General features: G+C 33.2%; 1 protein-coding gene across 29 annotated transcripts in view; it reads right to left on the bottom strand.

The window, feature by feature from the left end:
* The window catches only part of adgrl3.1 (adhesion G protein-coupled receptor L3.1), a 338,051-nt gene that overhangs the window by 5,302 nt on the left and 310,070 nt on the right, over positions 1 to 22,679 (bottom strand). For 8 of the 29 annotated variants that reach the window (XM_088613053.1, XM_088611524.1, XM_088611880.1 and 5 more), the window contains 3 exons: positions 12,376 to 12,472; positions 11,858 to 11,890; positions 7,018 to 7,146 (listed from right to left, as the gene is read on the bottom strand). In XM_088613053.1, the coding sequence (XP_088469179.1) occupies positions 7,018 to 7,146; positions 11,858 to 11,890; positions 12,376 to 12,472 (259 nt within the window). Of the gene's footprint in view, positions 1 to 4,554; positions 4,679 to 7,017; positions 7,147 to 11,857; positions 11,891 to 12,375; positions 12,473 to 22,679 lie in introns of all 29 variants that reach the window. The other 21 variants (XM_088613133.1, XM_088613387.1, XM_088611971.1 and 18 more) reach the window with 6 other exon arrangements.

Genomic DNA, 22,679 nt, shown 5'->3' with positions numbered 1-22,679 from the left:
GAGCAAGGAATGACACTGTTGCCACTTCATAATAACACAAAAAGTTTTTTCTATAACACAAAATACATATATAACTCGTTTCTGAACATCTATCTTTTGTTGTCCCAATGCTTCTAGTAACACAGTAATAATAACTTGAATTTATCAGATGGATACATTTTAAGAATAATAAAAAAGGTTGAGACGTTGAGGAGAAAAATAAACAAGGAAATTGATTAATTCAGAAGAAAATAGATCAATTTATTCATCAGGATTAATTCATAAGAATTAATACATTACAGCACTGTTACAGAAACACCCTCCACCAAAGCACCCTCAACCAGACTAAAGAGATGAGAAAGTTACCATTATACAGTACCTACTGTACATACTATTGTAGGTTCTTATCAGATGATCTGAATGTACCATTACAATGAAGAAGTAAATCTATATAAAATTATTAGATTTGTACTCATTTTTAGGGCTATTTTAAGTGATGACTATATTCATTGTGATGCAAAAAGATCACTACTCAAATTATCAGTCAAATTGTATGTACTTCCTGTCATTCATTCAAATCATTGATAACGACCAATTAAGCTCTATTTCAGGCTGGTTCTCACCCATGTGTATACATATTTTTCTGAGAGATGGCTGCAGTTAATTCACAGAAATATATACGGAAATGTAATCTGTTGTGTAGTGTATGTTCTTTTTATAGACAATAGAAAGAGCTTATTTATTCAGGTCAGGTAGATATCACCTAAGTATGTGTTTGTTTTACTTAGATAATTAAATCTTTTAAGCTGAAAATTTATCCAATTGAAGGTCAGGAAATGTGAAAATGTGGACTACTGTTCAATTAACTAATACATAAATTGTTTGAAAAGCATTTTGAAAATAAACATCTTAGAACTTAACTTTATAAAGTTATCTCCAAATGTATTCATATCCTTGATAAAGTGTTATTAAAAATGATTTAGTAAAGAAAATGCAAGTTCACATCAAAATTTTCCAACAGTTTTAATTGCTAAAAAGGAGTAACATACATATTAGCATCATATAAAACTAAATAAAAATTATATTAATTGTGAAATATGCAGTGTTTAAATTTATTTACACCCCTGTAAATGTAAAAAAAAATGTATGGTATTCCTATGATGCTTTTTGGTCATTCATTCTGCAAATCCTCAGTCAGTTGCCAAGCACTTCTAGAATTCACTTTAAATGTAAAAGGAGTTATCATCCAACCGAAATGAAGTCTATTCCATGTTTATACATAGTTATGGCTTTCGCAGGTATGGAGACGATAATGTTTTTTACTGCCCATCATCAAGAAGTTCAAGGTTTACATTCAATCTTGTTTGCATACGATTTTCCTTTAGTGTTAACTGTCGTCTTTTTTGGAGATAAGGTGATATTGTAATTAATGAACACATCTATATAAACAGTCTGAAATGATCTTTTTGTACATTTCATTTAAAAAATAAAACAGTATTTTTGTTGTGAGCCAGAAAAAAAGTTGCAAATAGGAGTTACAGATTAAAAGAGATGGTATTGATAAGAAAAAAGACGAAGTATAGGACTGGGCACAATATACACCTGAACAGGGCAACTATGACATGCAGCATTCTTCTTCTGTTTCCCTGTGTTGATTTTGACACATCTATCATGCTCAATCAGTTTCAAGACCTGAATACTACAATTTTCATATTAGCAAAAATGTGTCAAAATACCTAGGCAACTCAATAGTTGTTATTTAGAATCTGTAGAAAAATATGTTGCTTGTTCTGTAGTTGTTATGATGAATTATATTTATTAACTATTTTAATTAAGAACCTTGAGGAATGAAAGCTATATTGTTAAAATCCTGCACTAGACATTTATTGCATCTAATATAATGTTACTATACATATTATCGTGAAAAGGTATTGGCCCCCTTCCTGACTTCCTCTATTATTGCATATTTTTACACTGGATGTTTTCAGAACTTTAGACAAAGTCTAGTATTAGATAATGGGAACCTGAGTAAACAAATATCACTTTATTATTATTATTTCATTTATTTAATAAACAAAGTTATCCAACACCCATATCCCCTGTGTGAAAAAGTGATAACTGGTTGCGCTACCTTTAGCTGCAATGACTGCAACCAAATGCTTCCTATAATTCTTTTACATTGCTGTGGAGGAATTTTAGCCCACTCTTCTTGCAGAACTGCTTTAATTCAGACACATTGGTAGGTTTTCAAGCATGAACTGCTCGTTTCAGGTCCTGCCACAGCATCTCTATTGGAGATTCACTAGGTCTGGACTTTGACTAGACCACTCCATAACTTAAATTCTGCTTCTTTTCAGCCATTCTGATGTGGACTTGCTTTTGTGTTTTGGATCACTTTCTTCCTGCATTACCCAACTACTCTTCAGCTTCAGCTCACGGATGGATGACTGGACATTCTCCTCAAGAATTTTATGATACAGGGAAGAATTCATGGCTCCTGTAGCAGCAAAGCATCCCCACATCATCACACTACCACCACCATGTTTGACTGTTTTTATGATGGTCATACTGTGCAATGCAGTGTATGCTTTATGCCAGACATAATGGGACCCATGTCATCCAAAAAGTTTCACTTTTGACTCATCTGTCCATAGAATATTTTCCCAAAAGTCTTGGGAATCATCCAGGTGCTACTTCACAAATGAGATGAGCATTTATGTTCTTCCTGCTACTTTCCCATGAAGACCATTTTTGCCCAGTCTCTTTCTGATTGTGGAGTCATGAACACTGACCTTAAGTGAGGCAAGAGAAGCCTGCAGTTCTTTGGATGTTTTTTTAGGATCCTTTGTGACTTCCTGGATGATCTGACGCTGTGCCCTTGGATAAATTTTGGCAGGCCGACCACTCCTGGGCAGATTCACTACTGTTTTAAGTGTTCTCCATTGGAGATTATGTCTCTCACTGTGGTTCAGTGGAGTTCCAGAGCCTAAATTGCTTTGTAACATTTTCGAGACTGATAGATATCATCAACTTTTTTTATGATCACTTTACTTTGATAGTGGCAGAATGTGCTTGTTGAATCTTTGTGCTGGCAACTTGACTCTGATGGCAAGGGTCAAAATAAGTGAGGTTCATATTGGGCAGGGCTGGCTGTATTCAATCAGCTGACTCTAAATTATCCTTTTAATTGGGTTGATTTAACTAGGGGGCAATTTCTTTTTTACACAGTGCCAGTTGGTGTTGGATAACTTTGTTCATTAAATACATTAAATAAGCAAAAAAATGTGTTATTTGTTCACTCAGGTTCCTTTTTATCTAATATTAGATTTTGGTTGAAGACCTGAAAACATTCAGTTTAAAAAAATTGCCATAATAGAGGAAATCAACAAATACTTTTTCACGGCACTATATATATAATCACTGTAAATATATAATTTATGTTGCAACATCACTACAACAGGGTATTGAAAAGGGCATTCTAGCTATTATTCTCAAATCTGTATATTTGATTACACATTAGAGAACTTCACTATAACATAATCAGTGTTTCTGGAGATTTTCTATTTTGTAATTCATTGTAAGTCAAGGCTGTTAATTAACAATAACAACACAGATACTATTACTACTTATAATTATGTGTTTTGGGTTCTTGTTAGCACTGAGGGATATACAGTATGGAGTTCAATGTTTAAGATGATTTTAACCAAAAAATCCTGTTTGACAATGGATTTCCCAGGAAGATTAAAATCCAAGAAGGGAACTCAGAAGACCCCATAAACATAAGCAGCACCCTCTCAAGATTAGTTAAACAAAAAGATGAAAAAATAGTGAATCTTGGGATGTGAATAAATCTGATCATGTTTAATTTAGAAATATTTGTCATTAAGATTGATAAATGTGACAGGTGCACTATCAAAATGAAATGCACAACACAATATATATTTGTTTTGTCAAAAATACTTAATGTATACAGCACTTACATTTTCTTTGTAAATCAACTTTATCAAGAATATATTTGGAGGAAAATATATACAGTATACAGTATATGCATTGTATATATTTTCCATGTTGCATTTGAAAAATGGTATGTTCCATTGGTGAAGTCTGTCTGGAACACATCTGTCTTGGAAATACAGTCTTCAGCAATTCAGAAGACAACATATTATTTCTGCTCTAATTTTGAGTGCTTGAGTGAGTACCATTCCATAATAATCCTTTGAAAAAAAAAGCTAATGCAAAACAGAACAGGTGATGAAGCATTTTAGTGATCTGTCTCAGTAACATTGTGATGACTGTATTTTCAAGAAAAATGCTTAACGACTCACTAAAAACCAAAAGGTATTTCATAATATTTTTTCAGTTGAATGGTCAAAAGATTTTTACAAAGTATGGAAGCATTTCCGCATAAGATATGATGTACCCATTTGTATGTAAAAGTAATGGCAACTTGTTGCTCTCTCATGTTGACTTTTTTTATTTAACCAGTGTGAATCACAGTGTGAGGAGTGAAGGTTATCTTTATTTTCTCTATGGAGCACAGTGTTAAAAGCAAGCCATCTCTACAGTGTCACTCACCCAGTATTTACACTTTGAATCCCCTCCTTTACATCAGTGAAGTTGTTTTTCCTTTCTATTCCATTAGTTTTACTGAAAACCAGATATGTGGCACTGCGGCAAGGATCTGCCTCTAGCATGCAAGCTTATAAAAAACAAAACAAAATAGATGGATGTAATTTTTGTAGGCTTCATCTGATTTCTGATAAAACGTTACACCAGTTAACTGAAAATATATTCCTGTAACTCTAAGAAAACTTATATACAATTATTCAGTTAACTGGTTATTCAGTTGTTTCCATTTTAAAATACATTAAGTAATGCAGCAAGATGTCTAATTTTTTGTTAACACAAGAATTAGCGTTCAATTCTGTGATTACAATGTATTAAACATTGCAGCAGTCTTTTTCGCATATTTTTTAAAAAAACATATGAATTATGAAATCTGCATTGCAGGACAAGTGCTAATGCAAATCTTATTGTACTGGATAAAAAATTATACTGATTCAAGTTTCATTGCTGCATTTCTTTTTACAGTTTCTCAGTGACCTCAGAAGTAGTTTGAAAATCTTCCTTTCTGCATCTATATGGCAGAAAGCTGACCTGTGTGGGAAGTTATCATTTCATGTTTGAGGTGGAGGGATTTCTGTATACAAATAAACTTGGATGAATCCAAAAATAACTGTTCGGCAACCTGAGATATGTTTTAGAATTTTTAATAAATCCGTTAATATTTGACTGCTTGCTATCTTTGATTTTTATGGTTACATGATTTTACAATTTTTCAATATTAGTGAGTAAGTTCTTTAAGCGGGTCTCTAGGAACTGAATCTTCAAAATTCAAGAAAGATTACTTGTAATCTGAAAAGGAGGTTATGTCCTAAGGCACTTTGTAACAGTCTATAATTAGGTTTATATCTTTTCATTTTTTATCTGATAAATATTAACACAAGTACTAAGCTACTAAACACAATTGTAATTGCCATTTAAAGGGCATTATGGTTATTGCTTAACCTAGTGTCACATTCTAAAGTGAGCAGCTTGACTTGTCTAAGCATTCTGGCCCACAATACTACATTTATTAACCTTGCCACATGTTTCTGCTGTTTTACATTTTTACAGTATATTGTTGAGGAGATGGAGTGCTCTTGATGTTTGGTTTTATGCTGAAGAATCATTAGATCAGATCCAATGCTTACTTATATACTTTCAAAACTATTTTGCTTTCCATACATTCAATTGCAGTTCTACTGCTTTCCTCCTTTAATACAGATGTTCAAGTTCAGACACACCTTTGTGTGATAAATCATGGTTTGGTAAATTTATAGTAGAAATAAACATTAAAATGGAGTAAATACAATTTTGTGAGCAGAAGCCTTTTTTTTTGTAAATCATACCCATCAACTGAAAGTCTTATTTTAATGCTAGATTTATGACTGTGCAGAAGTGTGAGTTGTAAATTTAACTGAAGTTTGATAGTCTGATAGTTCTAGCAGGCTTTACAATTTTACTCATGTGACGTAATCCAGATTAGTCCATGTCTGTTTGCAGATTACCAAAATTGCTTTACCCTGCTATAGTTGTATTACTTTATCAGTGGTATCATCATTAAGTGGTATCACTTACATAAATCTTTTAATCTGTAATATTAATCAGTGCTGTGGCATCCATAATTTGTGGTGGAGGTAAATAAATGCAATCTAGTGTTTCACACGATCAAGATGTTAATTATTTTTTAATTGTTGATACCAAAATGTCCTGGTAAGATTATTTATGATGTTAATGGCTGCAGATGTAAGAAGAAGAAGTACCATTAAACATTTTGACAGTCCCCAAGCAAGTATGCATAATCCCCATTTTATCTATAGCTTTGCTAACCATCCTCATATAGTGTATCTAAACTTAAATACACTTGCAGCATGAAAATATTTTACCATATAGTACCTGATAACTAACAGTATTAAGATTAAAATATCTCATACTTAAAATGACTATAATAATTAAATTGGATTAAACTAGTTCACTGAAAAAATACATAAGTTATGTTAAAAGCGATTTTGGAATAACTTACCATGAAGTATTAAAATTTCCGTGATGTAATGAATACTAAGAACATACATACATATACATAAATCATGCAACACAAGCTTTAGAGACAGAAACGTGTAGCAAAATATCAACAGGTAAAGGCAGGTATATCTGGTTCCCAATGGAAAGAAAATAAATTTTTTCATTTCTTGCCAAATAGGCTGTGAGATATGTTTAACTAAATGCTAAATATACATAATCAATAAGGTATTTCAAGACCCTACTGCACTGATTGCAATAATGAAGGTCATATGTAGCCTAAACCCTCCACTGAAACCCATGATATACCATATAATAAGCCTAAATGAGAAGCAGCTGCATGAGTTTTGGAATCAGAGCCCATATTAGCCAAATCAACTACAACTATCAACATTATTAAGAAAAAGTCTAGCACACCTTGTGTGTTGTACATGCTCACAGAAGGGTTGTTATAGACCGCCGATTCCCCAAGCAATGTGTTATAAGGATTGTTAGTGCCATGAGGACGGAGAAGAGCATTAGTTATAAGATGGTTAGCCATGGCTCCTGGAGCAGCCAGATAAAGACAAAGAAAGAAAAAGAGTCAATCAGGCAAATGCGGTTAAAGAAAAGAATTTAAAATGACAAGTCATATTCTTTCTTTTCTTCGGGTATAGCAGCAGCAAGCTTGATCGATTGACAATAGACTAATACATGACTACAGTCTATATAGACTATATGGACAAAAGCAGAACAATTTCAATGACTTTTTAGAAAAAAGCACAAAAACAGTAGAGATGCTTTCCTCAAAGCCTTCACATTTAGACATGTAACAAATGCTGGCTGAATGCAACAGTGTACAGACCACGCATAGGCATAATAGACCAATGACACACAACAGTAGGCAAACCTACACCTTTTCTGTGAATGATATCTGGGAAATTTAAAAAAGTTTTTTAATAAGTTACATTCAAACCTTCCTACATTCCAGAGTTTATTTTCTATTCTCATATATTGTCTCCCCATGCTTTCAAATAGTCATTTCACCTGAATGAACTAAAAAGCAAACAATTCTGAAGGAGCAACAGTAGAGGTGGCTGTTAACGTGAACCTTATGACTGAGCTGTTTCTCAAACAGATCATTGACTAGCAGCAAGCGAAGAAAAGCTTTCAAATTTCAACCTCACTGTTTACTGCAAAATACTGTATATGTATATGAGTCATTGCAGAAGTGCTAGTTTTTGTGTGTTTATTGCTGATTTTTTGTATCCATGCAAGTAAAATGAAGTTTTACAATCCAGTTTATATTCAGTAATACCAGGCCCTGTTGTCAGCCCTGTTGTCACTTCTGTTAAAGCATGCAAAGAATTTGTATGTGGATTAGTAACAAGGAACATTAGGGCCCAACTCAAGCTAGCTTCTAGACAACCTGACAAGACAGCTTGCTGCCAGGCATATCTGCATCTTTTTTATTTATATAAAATCCTGTTCTGGAATGTAAAAAAAAAAGAAAACAAATCATACCGAAACTCATATTTATTGAGTGGGTAGGTGATGATTTATCTGTAAAGCACTGAAAGCTTTAGAAATGTTTTTGAAAATTCTGTTTAAAAATATGCTAGAAATTACCACTATAACCAGTAATTTATAAATGTCTCTTAAATGGGTGGAAATATTTTCAATGACTCTTCAGAATCAATTAACCTTCTTTAAAGAATTCTAAATGTGCACTCTAGTATACAGTATGTATGTTCATTTATTTGATCCCTTGTATATTTATTTCTGTCATACTATTTACATTGCTTATACTGTTCATAATACTATGTAATTTTTTATAACATAGTTGTCAGTGTAAGGGTAAGTAAGTTAAGTTAAGAAGACATTCCAGAAAAAATCATTTGAAAACTTTATTATTTGTGGTGATTTATATATTATGGATACTATAAGAGATTATAAACTAGAATACACTCTTTAAAGGCAATTTCTCTGGACTGCTAATTATTTGGTGTTCAGATTCTGTGAAGCAAACATGTCCTTAAACAACGGTGAATGTATATGACTGTACTGAAGGTAAACAGTGCCTTTTATACTTGAAATATAAAATAATTAAGTTATTTTGGAAAGGACGTCATTAGATAAAATGAAATGTTTTTGTTTTCAATATAAAATATTCTGTGAAAATGATTATATAATAGCACAATCTAATTAAAATTAATCATTTAATAATTAATAATTAAATTAATAGAGCTAATCTTTGGAAAAATAATATACAGTATATATTTTATAATACTTGGTAGTTTGGCAATAACATATAACATATGTTATGAAACTCCTTAAGGATTTGCTCATTAAAATTAAATTATTTTTAAAAAATTGTATTTGAATAGGATGTTGAACATTCCTGAATAGGGATTAAGTGGCAATTTAATGTGTGAGAATGACATTAGAAGAATACAACATTCTTTTTGAACTCAGGCTGAGTTAGTCAGTTTAATTACACTCAGGGTCATAATGTGCAACAAAAACATGAATATTAATTTTTATTTTATTTTAATCAACAGTAATTTTGCATGGTCCTGAATATAGTCTTGCATTAAAAATTAGGTTGTTAAATATGTTCCTTGCCGATTACAGGCCACATTCACAGAAACATATTTTTATTGCTAAGGTACAGCTTATTGCAGAAGAACCTTTTGGAAACGAGGCTCCGAGTCTTGCACTCATCATTTATTGTAAATTCTCAATATTCCCATTTTAAATGTATTATTTTTCCTACTCTGTGTTTAATCTAAAAGGCTTTTTTTAGAGGACTTTGAAAACATGTTCAGGACAAAAAATGCTCAGAATAAAAAAATAACATTCATAAGAATTACTGTTAATTGAATAACTAATTCCATCTAGTAAATGCTTTGATTTGTGTAATTTTATTGTAATTTAAAATTGGCAGAACCTTTCTAGCCTTTTCTGTCTAACAAAACTATTGTGTGTGGATAATAAGGCCACAGTGCCTGACAGAGGAATTACTGCCGATTTAAGGAGTGGTACATCTCTGACAACTGCAAGTCTCTGAAATCACCCTGCATTCTATTGAGACAATCTAGATCCAATTCTGATTTGTTTCATTTGTCAGGTGTGAAAATTGCAAATACCGTATATATTCAAGTGACTGTCATCATAATAATTGTTGTCTATTACAGTAGTTGTGTATCCACTTTTACATTGATACTTTACTTTGCCGTGATTTCTTCTAGATGATTGTAATCTTTGCAAAATATTCTATCCTATTTCCAAAATATGTATTTTTTGTGTGCAATATGTACAGACTATGTATGACATACAGAAATAGGGAAATTAGTCATTCTTTAACGGGAATAAGATACAGTACACCACTTAATGTGAGTAGGAAACCACAAATTTCCATAGTTGGCAGCCTAATTTTAGTCTCTTAAAAATCTCAAATCATTGTTCAAATGTTTGCTTTAAGATAGATTTCTCAAAAAATGCTAAATCTTCAGTACCAGAATGTGGTTTCAATACAAAGGCACATTCATAATTAATCTCAGAATATTCAAAAGGATAAATAAAAACTGCTGTGGATAAAAGGTGCATAGTCTCCCGAAAGGTTTTGGAATCACCATAAAATGTTAGAAGCCCACATTTTAAACATTTCACATTTTATCTACCAGTCAGTACAGATACTGTACTACTAGAAAGACATTTAAATTAAGCTTAAAATACATTATACTGTATTTAGTCTCACTACATTAATGCTATTTATATAAGTTTTCAATTCATATATATATTTGAACGTGTATCTTGAATAATTGATCGATGTTAAAAATACTGAGAACAAAATATGTTAATTCACAAAATATTTCAGTATGGCTATGATGTCATTAACATACTTTTCAAAGTGTCATAATGTGCAATCTGAACAAGATCACTTGGTACTTTAATTTTCAGTGCTACATGATTGGTTATATCAAGTTTAGGTTATGGTTGAGAGCATTACAGTAAAACACACGTGGCTGACAAATCTTATTACACACTATTTTCTTACTGTAGTTATAACAGATAACTTTGGATTGCTTGACTAAGTGCATAATTATTAAGATCTTGACACTTACTTTCTCAGTATAACATCAATCCATCATTATAACAGCTTATTAGTGTCTAAGTGAATCTCAGCTCCTAGCAGATTTAGAGAGAGTGGAGTGTAGGGCACAACCTTCCATCAAGGGACTTGCATCTTCATTAAAGATCTCATGTAAAATGGAAGGCATTCGCTTATAAATAATCAAATATAAAATGAGCAGGGCTTTATTTTTACTAGCATTTTAATTTTAATATCTCCAATCATGCAAGTTTGTCTTTTATTCTTAGTGACTTTATTATTAAAGATATTCTTGTGACTTACAATTACTACCAATAATTACAGATAGAATTTTACTTTTTCATTGAGTCTGCTTTCAAGAATAATACTGCTAATTCTCCTGACAGGCAGGTAGATGGTGAGTTTTATTACCACAATAAGAAACAGAAACTATAAATACTCGGAAAATAATAAGCACACACAGGAAGTGTGCCTTAGTATGATATCTTGTACAATCATTCAAATTTAATTCATCATTAAAAGAAAACCCAATTAATTAAAAACATGCAGAAGCCACACTGAATGATGGCCACACTGTACTTGAGCCAATTTATAACTCTAAAATTACATAAAAGGAATATTAGAGCTTTTAAGATTACCTCAGGTTTATTACAGTCTTACCTTCTCTGACTGAAAATCCATTTGCCTAACCTACTAACCTACTGGGTAAGACTGATAGCTTAACATTTCTATCAAGGCCAGTTTGGCTGACTAAATCTTACCACATGCAGTTATAAAAAATTATGAAGGAAAAAAACTTTGTGCATTGTATGTTTTCACAAATGCAGCATTTTATGATAATTGGTGCAAGGGAATAAAATCACACTTCATATTGTGTCAGTTATGTCTTAAATTTGTGTGGTTGTGTTTTAAGGTGTTAACCTGTGGTGCTCTAAAATGCAAATAATGTAATAGTGCTTGGTTTATCCATGTGCAGGTGAATTTAAAGTAATATGCATCCTTGACCTTTTCTATTTTCATACATGCCTGTCTCTGTTAAAATTACGTCTGTTGTTCCATGTAATCATATTTTTGCCAAAGGCCACTGCTGCAAAAGTCTCATAAGAAGGGCTTAACTTATTATAGATAAAATGAACAAAGTGTTAGGAGATGCTATCATTTTACCTTCTGGTATGCTTGGGTATGGAAAATGCCCTTCTGTTTGCAGAACGTCATGGAAAAGTAAAAACAAAAATCCATACAGTTAACAATAGAGCAACATTTTTTTCATTTCTAGTATTAAATGGGCATTTGGATCACTTCTGCAAATGCCACAGTATATTTCCAGATATCTTGCAGTAAATCAGTGCTATAATATGCGACCAAAATCTTCTGAAAGAATGACCTCTATTCTTATTTCTGAAATGCATTCATTCTTTTTCACTTGCTATCATTTTCAGTTTTAACAGTTTTTCAAAATCTTTTTAACATGCATTGCTTTGTATACTTTTTATAAGGAATATCTGAATGCCACTTGCTGCCATCAGTAAACAGAAACCTACTGGTGCTGCAATGAGCTTTTAGAAGGTGGACTTTAAGGGACAATGCTTTAAATCCTCATTAAACAGTAGAAAGGAGAAACATGATTTTTTTCATTGATAGCCTGAGAGGGAGAAAGTTGCATTGATTAATTCCATTATTACCTCTGTTCAGTGATGCTGAGCTGTTTATGTCGCCTGTAATAAAGGAAGACTCAGACTGCTTTCTGACGGTATCATTCCACATCCTGCGGATTCGGCTCTAGAAAACATAAATATAGCATAATCAGGTAAATAAACATTTAATGCTGTACCGATTTGTAACGTTTGTGTTACACAACAAAAAGTAAAACAGATTAGATTATTGATGTTGCTGTATGAAACCAAATAAAAATACGTTAGCATCTCCCTTGATTCCCCCTTCCCCTCTTCCCCCACCTTGAGGACCCTGCCGGTCCCGCCCAGCTCTTATTACAGTATATATTTTCAGTACTAGTTATAACATGAAGGGACAAAGACAAAAGACAAATATTAATAATTCATTTGGATTTCATGAGTTGCATTTACTAACAATTACTATTTTTTTTTAATCATTTTAAAGGGTATATTTATAACAGGACAAGGATTGCATCCCTCACCAAGTACAGCATGTAGTTTTTAATTTGGAGCGTGAGCTGAATATTTGGACAAAAATAAACTACATTACCCAATGTTCCACACATTAAAGAATTCTGTGAAGTGATATCCACAGTTATCCATACAGTACATCAGCTACAGTATAGTACAGTAATACTGTTCTTGCAGACTGCCTTTATTTAGATGTCATTGTTAATACCACTGTTCTGCAAGTGATCATTAAACTAATAATAAATAATAAAATGTTTGGAGCGGTGCATATCTCAACATTATAGCTAACTGAAGTATTACACATTTAAATATATTGATATAATTATAGTGCAGTCTTCACCAAAGTGAACACTTGTATCAGCTACAATTCAACTTACAGTATAAAAAAACAACATTCAAATCAACATTCGAAGCTTTTAATCTGATCTCTTTTTTTTACATTTACTTGCTTTTAAATAAGATATGATTTAAAGCCATTGTATAATATATATATGATAATTAAAATCTAAAATAAAAATAAGTTTTCTAATTACCATTTAAACACAATTACTAATAATTCTATATACTGTATGGAATTTAAATATATATAATTCATAAAGCATTATACAGTATTGTGACATATCTCATTTGGAGTTGTGGTAGCAACATGGCAACAATATCGTGTCTCGACAATGTTATCATTGTTATCATGTTATCATTGGATTTAATGAAATTTCTTTGTCTCTAATATGTCTACAGTATGATTAGCACAGAAAAGAACAAATGGGTTAATAAACATTTGACACTGTACCGCTTTTTTCTGATAACCAAACGCAGCTGCAGTACTTTAAGGATTCACTGCATTACTTGGCAGTTTTGTATAGTACAGTCCTGAATCAAATTCTCTGAACCTAATTCACTAGAAGGCAATGGGGAATGACCTGCCTTCCCCAAACATCTGGCCAATTGGTAGAAGACAATTTGTTAAGTTATATTTAAAATCCAGAATCTGAGGGTTCCAAGGAGTTGTCAAACCAGTGAGCAGGGTCCATAAATGGTTCTATCCTGGAAAAAAAAATATTTTGATGGATTTATTTAGTATGAATTCAAAGGAATAACTGAAATGGCTACAGCACATCTGAATCTGACCATGAGGATGTGGAGATGCAAGTTAACATCAGAAAACAAACAAAGTTTAGTCAGTTTCCAGGACAAGTTCCCTGGAAATTTGGTGGAAGAGAGTGTTGAGGCTCCAGTGGGTTGCTATGTCCTGTTTGCTTTCCAAGAGTCTCTAAAGCTGAGGAAGTAGGTTAATGTCCTAGGTGCTGATGTCCCTAATGTGGACTCTAAACTCAAGGAAGCAAAGCTTATGGTGAAAAATTCTGCAGTGGAAAAAAGGAAGAGTCAAATGGAGAAGTGGCAAAGGTCCAGCTGAAGGATAAATTGAGCTCACCGATTCACAGTATCACATGTGCTCAAGCTGCCAGGACCACACAACTAAGTCACAGCACAGGCATAACGAACAGTTGGGTATTGTGAAAGAAAACATTCCTTTAGGTGTCTACTACCAAACACAAAGAAACTTGGCAATGTGCAAAACTTGAAAACCTGTTATGAGTTGAAGGTGAAAAGAGTCCTGATGGCTAGTGAACAAGATGGTTGGAGTCCACGATGGCCACCTGTGACACACAGATCAGCCAGCTGCTTTTAACCAATCTGAAAATGAACGCACATCTTAAAAGCAATTAAATAAACTAAGCATTAAGCTAACAAATTATCAGATTTTAACCTCCAGGCCAATAAGAAGACCCAAGATCCAGTCCAGAGTTTCCAGCACAGAGGCTACCAGGAGGATGGATATGCACAGGAATAGTGTCTTCTGGCCCAGCTCGGCTGCAGAGAAAACATTATTCTAAAAAGAAGATCCATTCTACAGAGTCCCAGTCAAAATAAATTGAAAAAGAGAGACAGATTCTCCAACTAAAAGAAGAAACTGAAGAACAAAAGAAAAAAAACCATGACCTTCTGGGAAGAGCTTGGGAACCAAGGTCTGCTGAAGGTCTGCTGTATGCTTAAAAATGTGCATGGAGAAACTAAATACTGCTCACACTGTATAGGATGTTGCAGAACAGCAGCTGACGCAGTTGCCGACTAAAACAAGGGAGGCTTTTCAGATGGTTTTCCCTCAGATTACTCTTGACACAGAACAGCAGAACTGTCTGCAGGAATTCAAGTAAGAAGCATGGCACAACCTCAGCTAGACCACCCCAGAAGCATGGGATTTGGATTTGGCGTAGGAGTCTCAGAGCATAATACAGGCAAAGTGACCTAAGTGACCTATTAATCCTTCATTGAGAACAAATCTGTAAAGTTTCAGGACTTACATTTCCCAATTTGCATAAGACTGATGATAAGTATACTCATGGTGTATTCTAACTCAACTATCCTCCTTTTAGTAGGACATGTATAAAAAAGTACATTTAGCCTGTTATGGTGAATTGAACACCCCTTTAGCACTCTTGCTTGATATTCACACTCCAAACCAAACCAAATTTATGAATACTTAATAAAATAAATATATAGCTTGTGATTAATTAGTCTATATCACTGCCTGTAATATATGTGCAGAGGACATGTCAAAGGTTTATGAGCAGAGTTGTGAATTAAGAATACTGTGTGAGAGTGACCCTGAACATGCATCTGAAGTGACAGACACTGCACAGAGAACAAGGAGAAACAGAAAGCCCCCCCCCCCCCCCAAAAAAGGGAATAATTAATCTACATATTGAATAAATCTTTATACTCCGTCACAAACATTCATTTACATAAATTAACATAACAGAATGTGATGTGCTATGAGTTATTGCCATGCCTCAGGTGCCCTGTCCAACACTATGAGTGTAGGACTACAGTGTAGAACACTACAAAATTAGGACTTGCTCCAACATTTTGTCTGTTCCTCACAACACCTTTTAAATATGCTAGAACTCTAATACTGGGAACTGGGAGTCTTATAACAGATAAAATAGTTTTATGATGCACAAGGCTGATTGTTTTTCTCTTTTTTGTTCTTATAATTTCCCACCATTGTATAACTAGGCCAAATGTGGATTATTTATTTATTTGGCAAGAAATTAGTTACTCTGGATTTAAGGGTTCAAATTAAATTTGCTTGAATTGAAGATAAAAATAATATTCAGAAATGCAGCATGTTGGTTGTTGAGAAAAAATCCACAAGAAGAGACATTTTGCTTTTTAATGTTGTTCAGAAATAAAATGTAAATATAAATATAAGTTAAGGTGCCTACATATAAAATTAAGTAATTTCTTTCTGGGCTGCTGCTGGTATTTGAACTATATCATCTTTCAAATCAAGATGCTGGTCCTTCTGACTGCAGATCAGCTTCTACATAAATGTCATTACTTAATTTGCATTTCTTTGCATTGCCACATTTATGTATGTAGATCACTTCTTTGCTTTTTGCTATTATCTTGCAAGTATTCTTTTATTTATTTCCACTGTGTGATGGTTTGAACAGTAGCGATGGTAAAAGGAAGGTGCAATAATTTCATGTAACTGAATATGGCAAAGAAATGTCTCTCCTTGAGGCTGTGGTGAAAGCTACAGATTGTATAGCCCATCAGCTATTCTATTACAGCAGAGTATCCCTACAGTCTTCAAGGTGCATTATGGGAAATGCAAAATAAGGTGAATATTTGAATCAAAATAATGGCTTGATACAGTTACAATACAATATACTGTAGCATACCACATGGGAAAAAGCTGTTGACAGCATGCAACCACCTATTTTTTAAGGTTATGCAGTTTACATTAACAAGAGCTCTTCCCCAGAGCTTTCATAAAAGAGATAAAAGAGAATTGGTGGCCTCTCTACCTTTCCTTTCATTATATATCAATGTGCTCTGAGTATATCAAACCCACCCCTAACAACTTTGTAGAAGCTCATTTGATTTAAAACATATCATTTTGACCAGAAGAACAGTGCACATACTGTGAATTTTAAAATGCTAGTCACACAAAAAACCCAGACAAATGCACAGGTCTCTGATCACAATTTGTTGTGTGTGGGTTACAAGTTACTAGTCTGTTACTATAAACAATGCACATGGTAAAATGTCTACTATGGATGAATGAACACAGCAATCTAAGATGCATGTGAATGTTAAAAACATTGAATATAGACAACTCAGTTCACATAGTTGATAAGAGACAGTGGTTGGAAGGTGAGATCCAAATCTCACACACTTCCTATGCCTACTGTATATGTATAAATCTTCCCTTTGTGTATCTCTCATATCCTCCTGCCACCCCAAATTCTAAAATGGACAGATGTAACAAAAGATAACTGACAATTTGAACTACAAACAGTTGGTTTAGTCAGTATTGGTATAACACTCCCTTCAATCCAGGAATATGTCTGGTTACTCTCCTTTGTAAATCCTCTAAGGCATCAATAACTTTTGAAGCATATTGTCTAAATTAGTGTATTCTAAGTGGTCTAACTTAAACATGCTCCAATTTAAATGTGCAATCCCACAATGTTAATTCTCCACTCTGGAAGATATATCCAAACGTTTTATTCACCTATTATCACCTGTTTATCTTTCCTGTTTCCTTAAACTGAAGTAGGCAAATATGTTTGCTCTACTTGATTTAAGCTCTCCTAGTCCCTTTAAGACTCCCTCTGGCAAGGTGGAGTAGTTGAACTGACAATAAGTTGTGAATGATTGTGTGGCATGCTATTAATTTTCTCCTTTGTAAACTCCTGTGTCAAATAATCAATGTAAAGTTATGCTATTTACTGTTAGCCTTCTGTAATAAACCTATTTCTACCTCTAAAAAAATTACTTCTTTCCTTGCTGATATTTTCTTTGCTATAGTAATATTTAAGAAAGCCCTTGGTATTCCCATATCTATACAATTTTCTATCTCTCTCTTGGGTCTTCTGATATCTTTTTTGAGTTCAGTGTAGTGTATGTGCTTGGTCCTTTTTGTATTCTTTATGAAGCATCTTCTTTCTTTTTGTTTTTTTTTCAGTAATGATATATTAAACCATTTAGGGTAACATTTTCTACATGGTGATTTGTTAACTTTTAGTTTAAATTTAAGCTGTGCCTCTAGCACTACGTTTCTGTATTCTCTACTTATTCCCTATTTAAATCACCCTAATCTGTTCTTTCTCATTTTTTTAAAGTCTGCTTTTCTGTTAAAATCATAACAGAACAGAACATCATTGCATTAGTGACTGCAATTCAAGTTATGAAATATCTCTTCAACGGTGATCATATTGTGTTAATTACACATTTCTACATAAATACATACATATACTGTATAGTATATTTCATATACAGTACATAAGCAGTGACTGTCCTCAGAGAGTATGGAAACAAGACTGTGAAAAGTATGAAAAATGTATAAAGGAATTAATGTTTGGCAAAGTCTAATGTGTTTGAGTGAGTGAAGAGATTTAAACACTGACACTTCTAGATATGAGATACAGAATACAACAAACAATTCCACAGTACACATACATAGGAAACTCTGAGTATAGTAGTCTGAAGACCTGTGATTAGGGATTTAAGTAACCTAGAGATCAACACATACTGTATCCTTTTGAGAAGATCATCCATATGCATTTGTAACAGTGTGTAATTTATACACACTGGATACAGAAGATGAAATAGATTGGGCAACTACAGTGGGATGGTGTAATAATATGAAGTAAAAGAGGATGCCAAGTCAATGGTAACAAAATTAATCCAGAATTTCCTCCCCAAAAACCACTTGTCTTTGCAAAGCATCAAACAATAGCTTCAGTGGTACTGTATATGCTCTATGCAATACAGGGCCAGGAGGGAGTCAGAGATAAGAAATATTCACACAAAAAAGCAAAAAAAAATGTGTACAGCCTGCAAAATCTTTCTCCTTCAGCTACTCAACAAGAAATTGCACAAAAGATGAAATAACAACTGGAAACACTGTGCAAGGTGGTGCTTCATCAGTAATGCTATGACGTGAACTCTATTACAGTCAAGGTGCTTACGCACCTCAATGTCCATGTCATTTTACTTAACCACCATGGAACACCTTCTTTAATAATGGAGGGAATATTCTGAGATGCCCAGAGTATGATGATAAGTATAGTAGGTACACGTGAAGCATTATATCTTGTGTAGTTCTAAATGTAAATCAGAAATGTTTATGACTATACTGACAACTGAGAAACAAAATCTGGATATTTTCAAAATGCCCCTTGTACCTTAACATTTACAGATATCACATATGACAGGATATGTCATACTAAACATGCGGATTTGTTTTTTTCCAATTGCAATTCATATTTTTGAGAGTCCAATCACAGAAAGTCACAAGAAATGTCTTTGTGATATGCTGTGTTAATAACATGTTTATTTCAAAACCTTTGGTCTGACCATTAAATACCACCTCTCCACTGACTGCATTTAACCAAACACCAGCACATATAATTAAAGCCAACGGATTCTGCTTCTCAGCAATCCTTAATTATGGGAGCCATTTACTAACTGACATAAGTTAAGTCTTGCTTTCACATGAGTGCAATAAAATGAAAATATACAGAAACAAAATCACTATGAGAATAACAAATGGAACCCAAAATGTCAGTAACAATGGATGTAAACTTCTTGCAACATATGATGCTTGTGTTTATGATTTATTCCAGAGCAACAATATATTTTTTCTTAATGTGTTTAATAAAACTATATGTAAACACTGTATACTGATGTCCTAATTTTACACAATTTTGCACAATTTTAACATAACATCCTATGGTTTATATCCTACACTGCTAACTATTGATTCCAATATTTTGTTCGCCTCTTCAAATTCAGTGTTTCCCATTTATATAGATATGTTATGTAGTGTTGTTATTGATACCTACAGTATATGTAATACCCTGCAGTTGTCTGCATTAAATGTCTTCTCCCAGATGTCTTGAATTTTATCTAAAATCTTTGAATTTCATTTTTTGCTATATTGTTTGCTAATCCTCTTTTTTTGGTATTGTCTGCAAACTCGATTTATTAACTATAACCAAATTTAAAATTAGAAATCTTAGAGTCACTAACAGAGACTCCTGTTTTACTCCACTAATTAAACACCCCAATTTTGGTGTTAACTACAGTATATGCCCCTTCTCTGTGCTCTCTCTGATTTATTATTCATTACCTAGTTCTTAGTCCAAGCACACAGTGTACATTTTCCAGAATACATACTATCTGTAATTAAATTATTAATCTTTTATAACAAAAATTATCACCAACCTTCTGAAAATCTAAACACACAATATTGTATGCTCTGAGTGTGTGTTTTATTGTTGTTGCTTTCTCAAAGAATTCTTACCAGTCAGTTAAGCAAACCTTACATTTTCTACCTTTTCTAAATGGTGTTGACTGTCCCTTAAGATCTTATTTACATACAGGTGATCTTCTAGTTTATTTGTAATAAGGTAGATACCCTTTTCTAATATATAGAAAAATTGTAACATATTTAAGTTTGGTACCATTTTTATGGATGATAATTTTCCTATCCACAGGTACTATCCCTATCTAGATTGACTGTTGGAAGAGTTGTGTTAATGGCTTTTATTTCCTTCAGAAAAAATTATAGTAAACTGTCAGGGCCAAAAGATGTGTTTATCTTTTGTGTCTGAATCCCTTCTGCCTCTTCTATGCTAATTCTATTTGATACAAATTTTTGTCCTTTCACTGCTTGAGGCATATTGTTAAAGTAATAAAGAAAACATATTCTGTTAATTTTAGTTTCCATTGCAATATTCCTTTCTATCTCTTTCTCTCTCTCTCTCTTGGCCTTTTCAATATCCTTTTAGCTGTACTTGCAATTAATTATTTTGCTTTTCATTAATTGCATCTTTATATTTTTAATCATTATAAAATGTTTTTTGTTCTTATATTTTTCCTACTGTGATTAACCATTTTGGCTTCTAGCCTTTGATTCATTTACCATAGGTATAAATCTATTCTGTGCTTCAAGCACAAACTCTTAAACTTTTGTTATCCATTTTCAATGACGCCATAGCTACCACAGATTCCACACCTCTTAGGATCTGTGTCTTTCTTTCACAGTCTATGTTCCAGAAATTGTATTTTTTATTTGGAATATACCTCTACAGTTTCATTTCAAAGGATAGTTCTAAGCACACTTTATTATAATCACAGTTCCCGCAAGGTTATCTCTCCTCGGTTTTTATCCCCTTCTCTTGATTATTCGAAAATACTTTGTAGGTGTTCTGACAAACTGAGTAAGAAGGCAGCCATTAACCATGTCAGAAACCAGGTTTCTGTTTCTGACTGCTACTGGCACTCCTTTAGAATCTCCCCATTATATGTGGGGGAAGTTGAAGTCCCCCCAAAAAATCAAATTTCTTCCTTTTCAAAAATATTTTAATTTCATTACAAAGTGTTGAATTTGAATCAATATTTGCCTTTGGAGCTCTGTATTATGCTCCTATATACCTCCATCAAATGTTGTTTTTTATATGTCTGACACATATAAATCCTATGACCCCTGATTTCTCCAGGCTAAGTTATTAAGATACTAGGCTAAGATACTAAATATTCTTTTTGATATATAGTTACACTTTCCTCATTCTATTTTCCTGCCTCTCTGAAAGCCACAGATCCACCAGTGTTGTGGTTCTCAACATCATTCTCCATTACCCATGTTTCTTTGACTGCACATTCATCATAATCAGCTGTTAATGTGTCAATTAACATATATCATAAGAACGGGGCTAATTGTTACAGTCAACCCACATTATGTTAAAGCACATTATGACCTGTGTAAGGTGGACTTCTAATTCCCAAACCTGCACGAATCACCAGCTCATCTCGTGCTTTTTCAGGAACTGTGGTGAGAAGCAGATATAGGGTAGGGTTTAATTCATATGCAATTAAATCTGTGTTGTGTTATTGACACAGATTTCAATACCTTGGACTGTATTTCCAAAAAAAAAAAAACATTGAATGTTTTCCTGAAGGGCTTATTGAAATTAATTTTCTTCTGCAAATAGAACAGTTCTAAATTATTTCTATTCTATACAAAATAGAAACAGAACCATTGTCTCATTATTCTACTGTTATGCACACCACAATATTTTCTTCTCTTGTTCTCATTAAGATATATCTGAACAGGTAAATACTTGAGCATTAAGTTCTCTATATAATATCACATATCTGACGTCTTCAAGGGGAGGAAATTAACGACTTTCTGATGTGAAATGAATATTTATATAAAAGACAAAATGTATGGTTAATTCTACAGGTAAGAGTATGAGGTAGAGGGTAAGGGGAACAAAAGAAAGAGAATATGAGAATGTTTTGAATACTGAGTTGTTAAATCTCTCCATTCATTTACAGATTTCTGCCTTTCACACTTTCCCTCTAATTCATCTCCCACATTCTTTCTCTTTTGCGCCACCCCCTTTCTCACCTCCACCCCTTCTCAAATTCTCTTTCTTTTGTTCTGCTTATACATCTCTTTGCCTCATATTCCTGCTACCTCATTCCCTCACACAACTTGAAAAGGCCACACAGCTGAAACATGTTTTTTTGTTCTTTTTATTTTTCATTGTGGAATTAACCTCTGCAAGTTACTTTGAAGGTCATGTGCTGATGCAGCTCCCCATTCTAATCACTACAAAACTGTTAAACACAGTTACAAGATATACAGTATGAAGCCTACTGGCACACAAGATGTTGAGTTATTAAGACAGTGGCCTGAAATAATATTTTGTAATGTGATGGAAAAACAGAGACAGACTGTATCTGTGATGACCTTTACA

This window comes from Lepisosteus platostomus, chromosome 1 (genome assembly GCF_059453375.1).
Source record: "Lepisosteus platostomus isolate fLepPlt1 chromosome 1, fLepPlt1.hap1, whole genome shotgun sequence".
Taxonomy (NCBI): Eukaryota; Metazoa; Chordata; class Actinopteri; order Semionotiformes; family Lepisosteidae; genus Lepisosteus; species Lepisosteus platostomus.
This window is presented reverse-complemented; position numbering and strand designations above follow the sequence as displayed.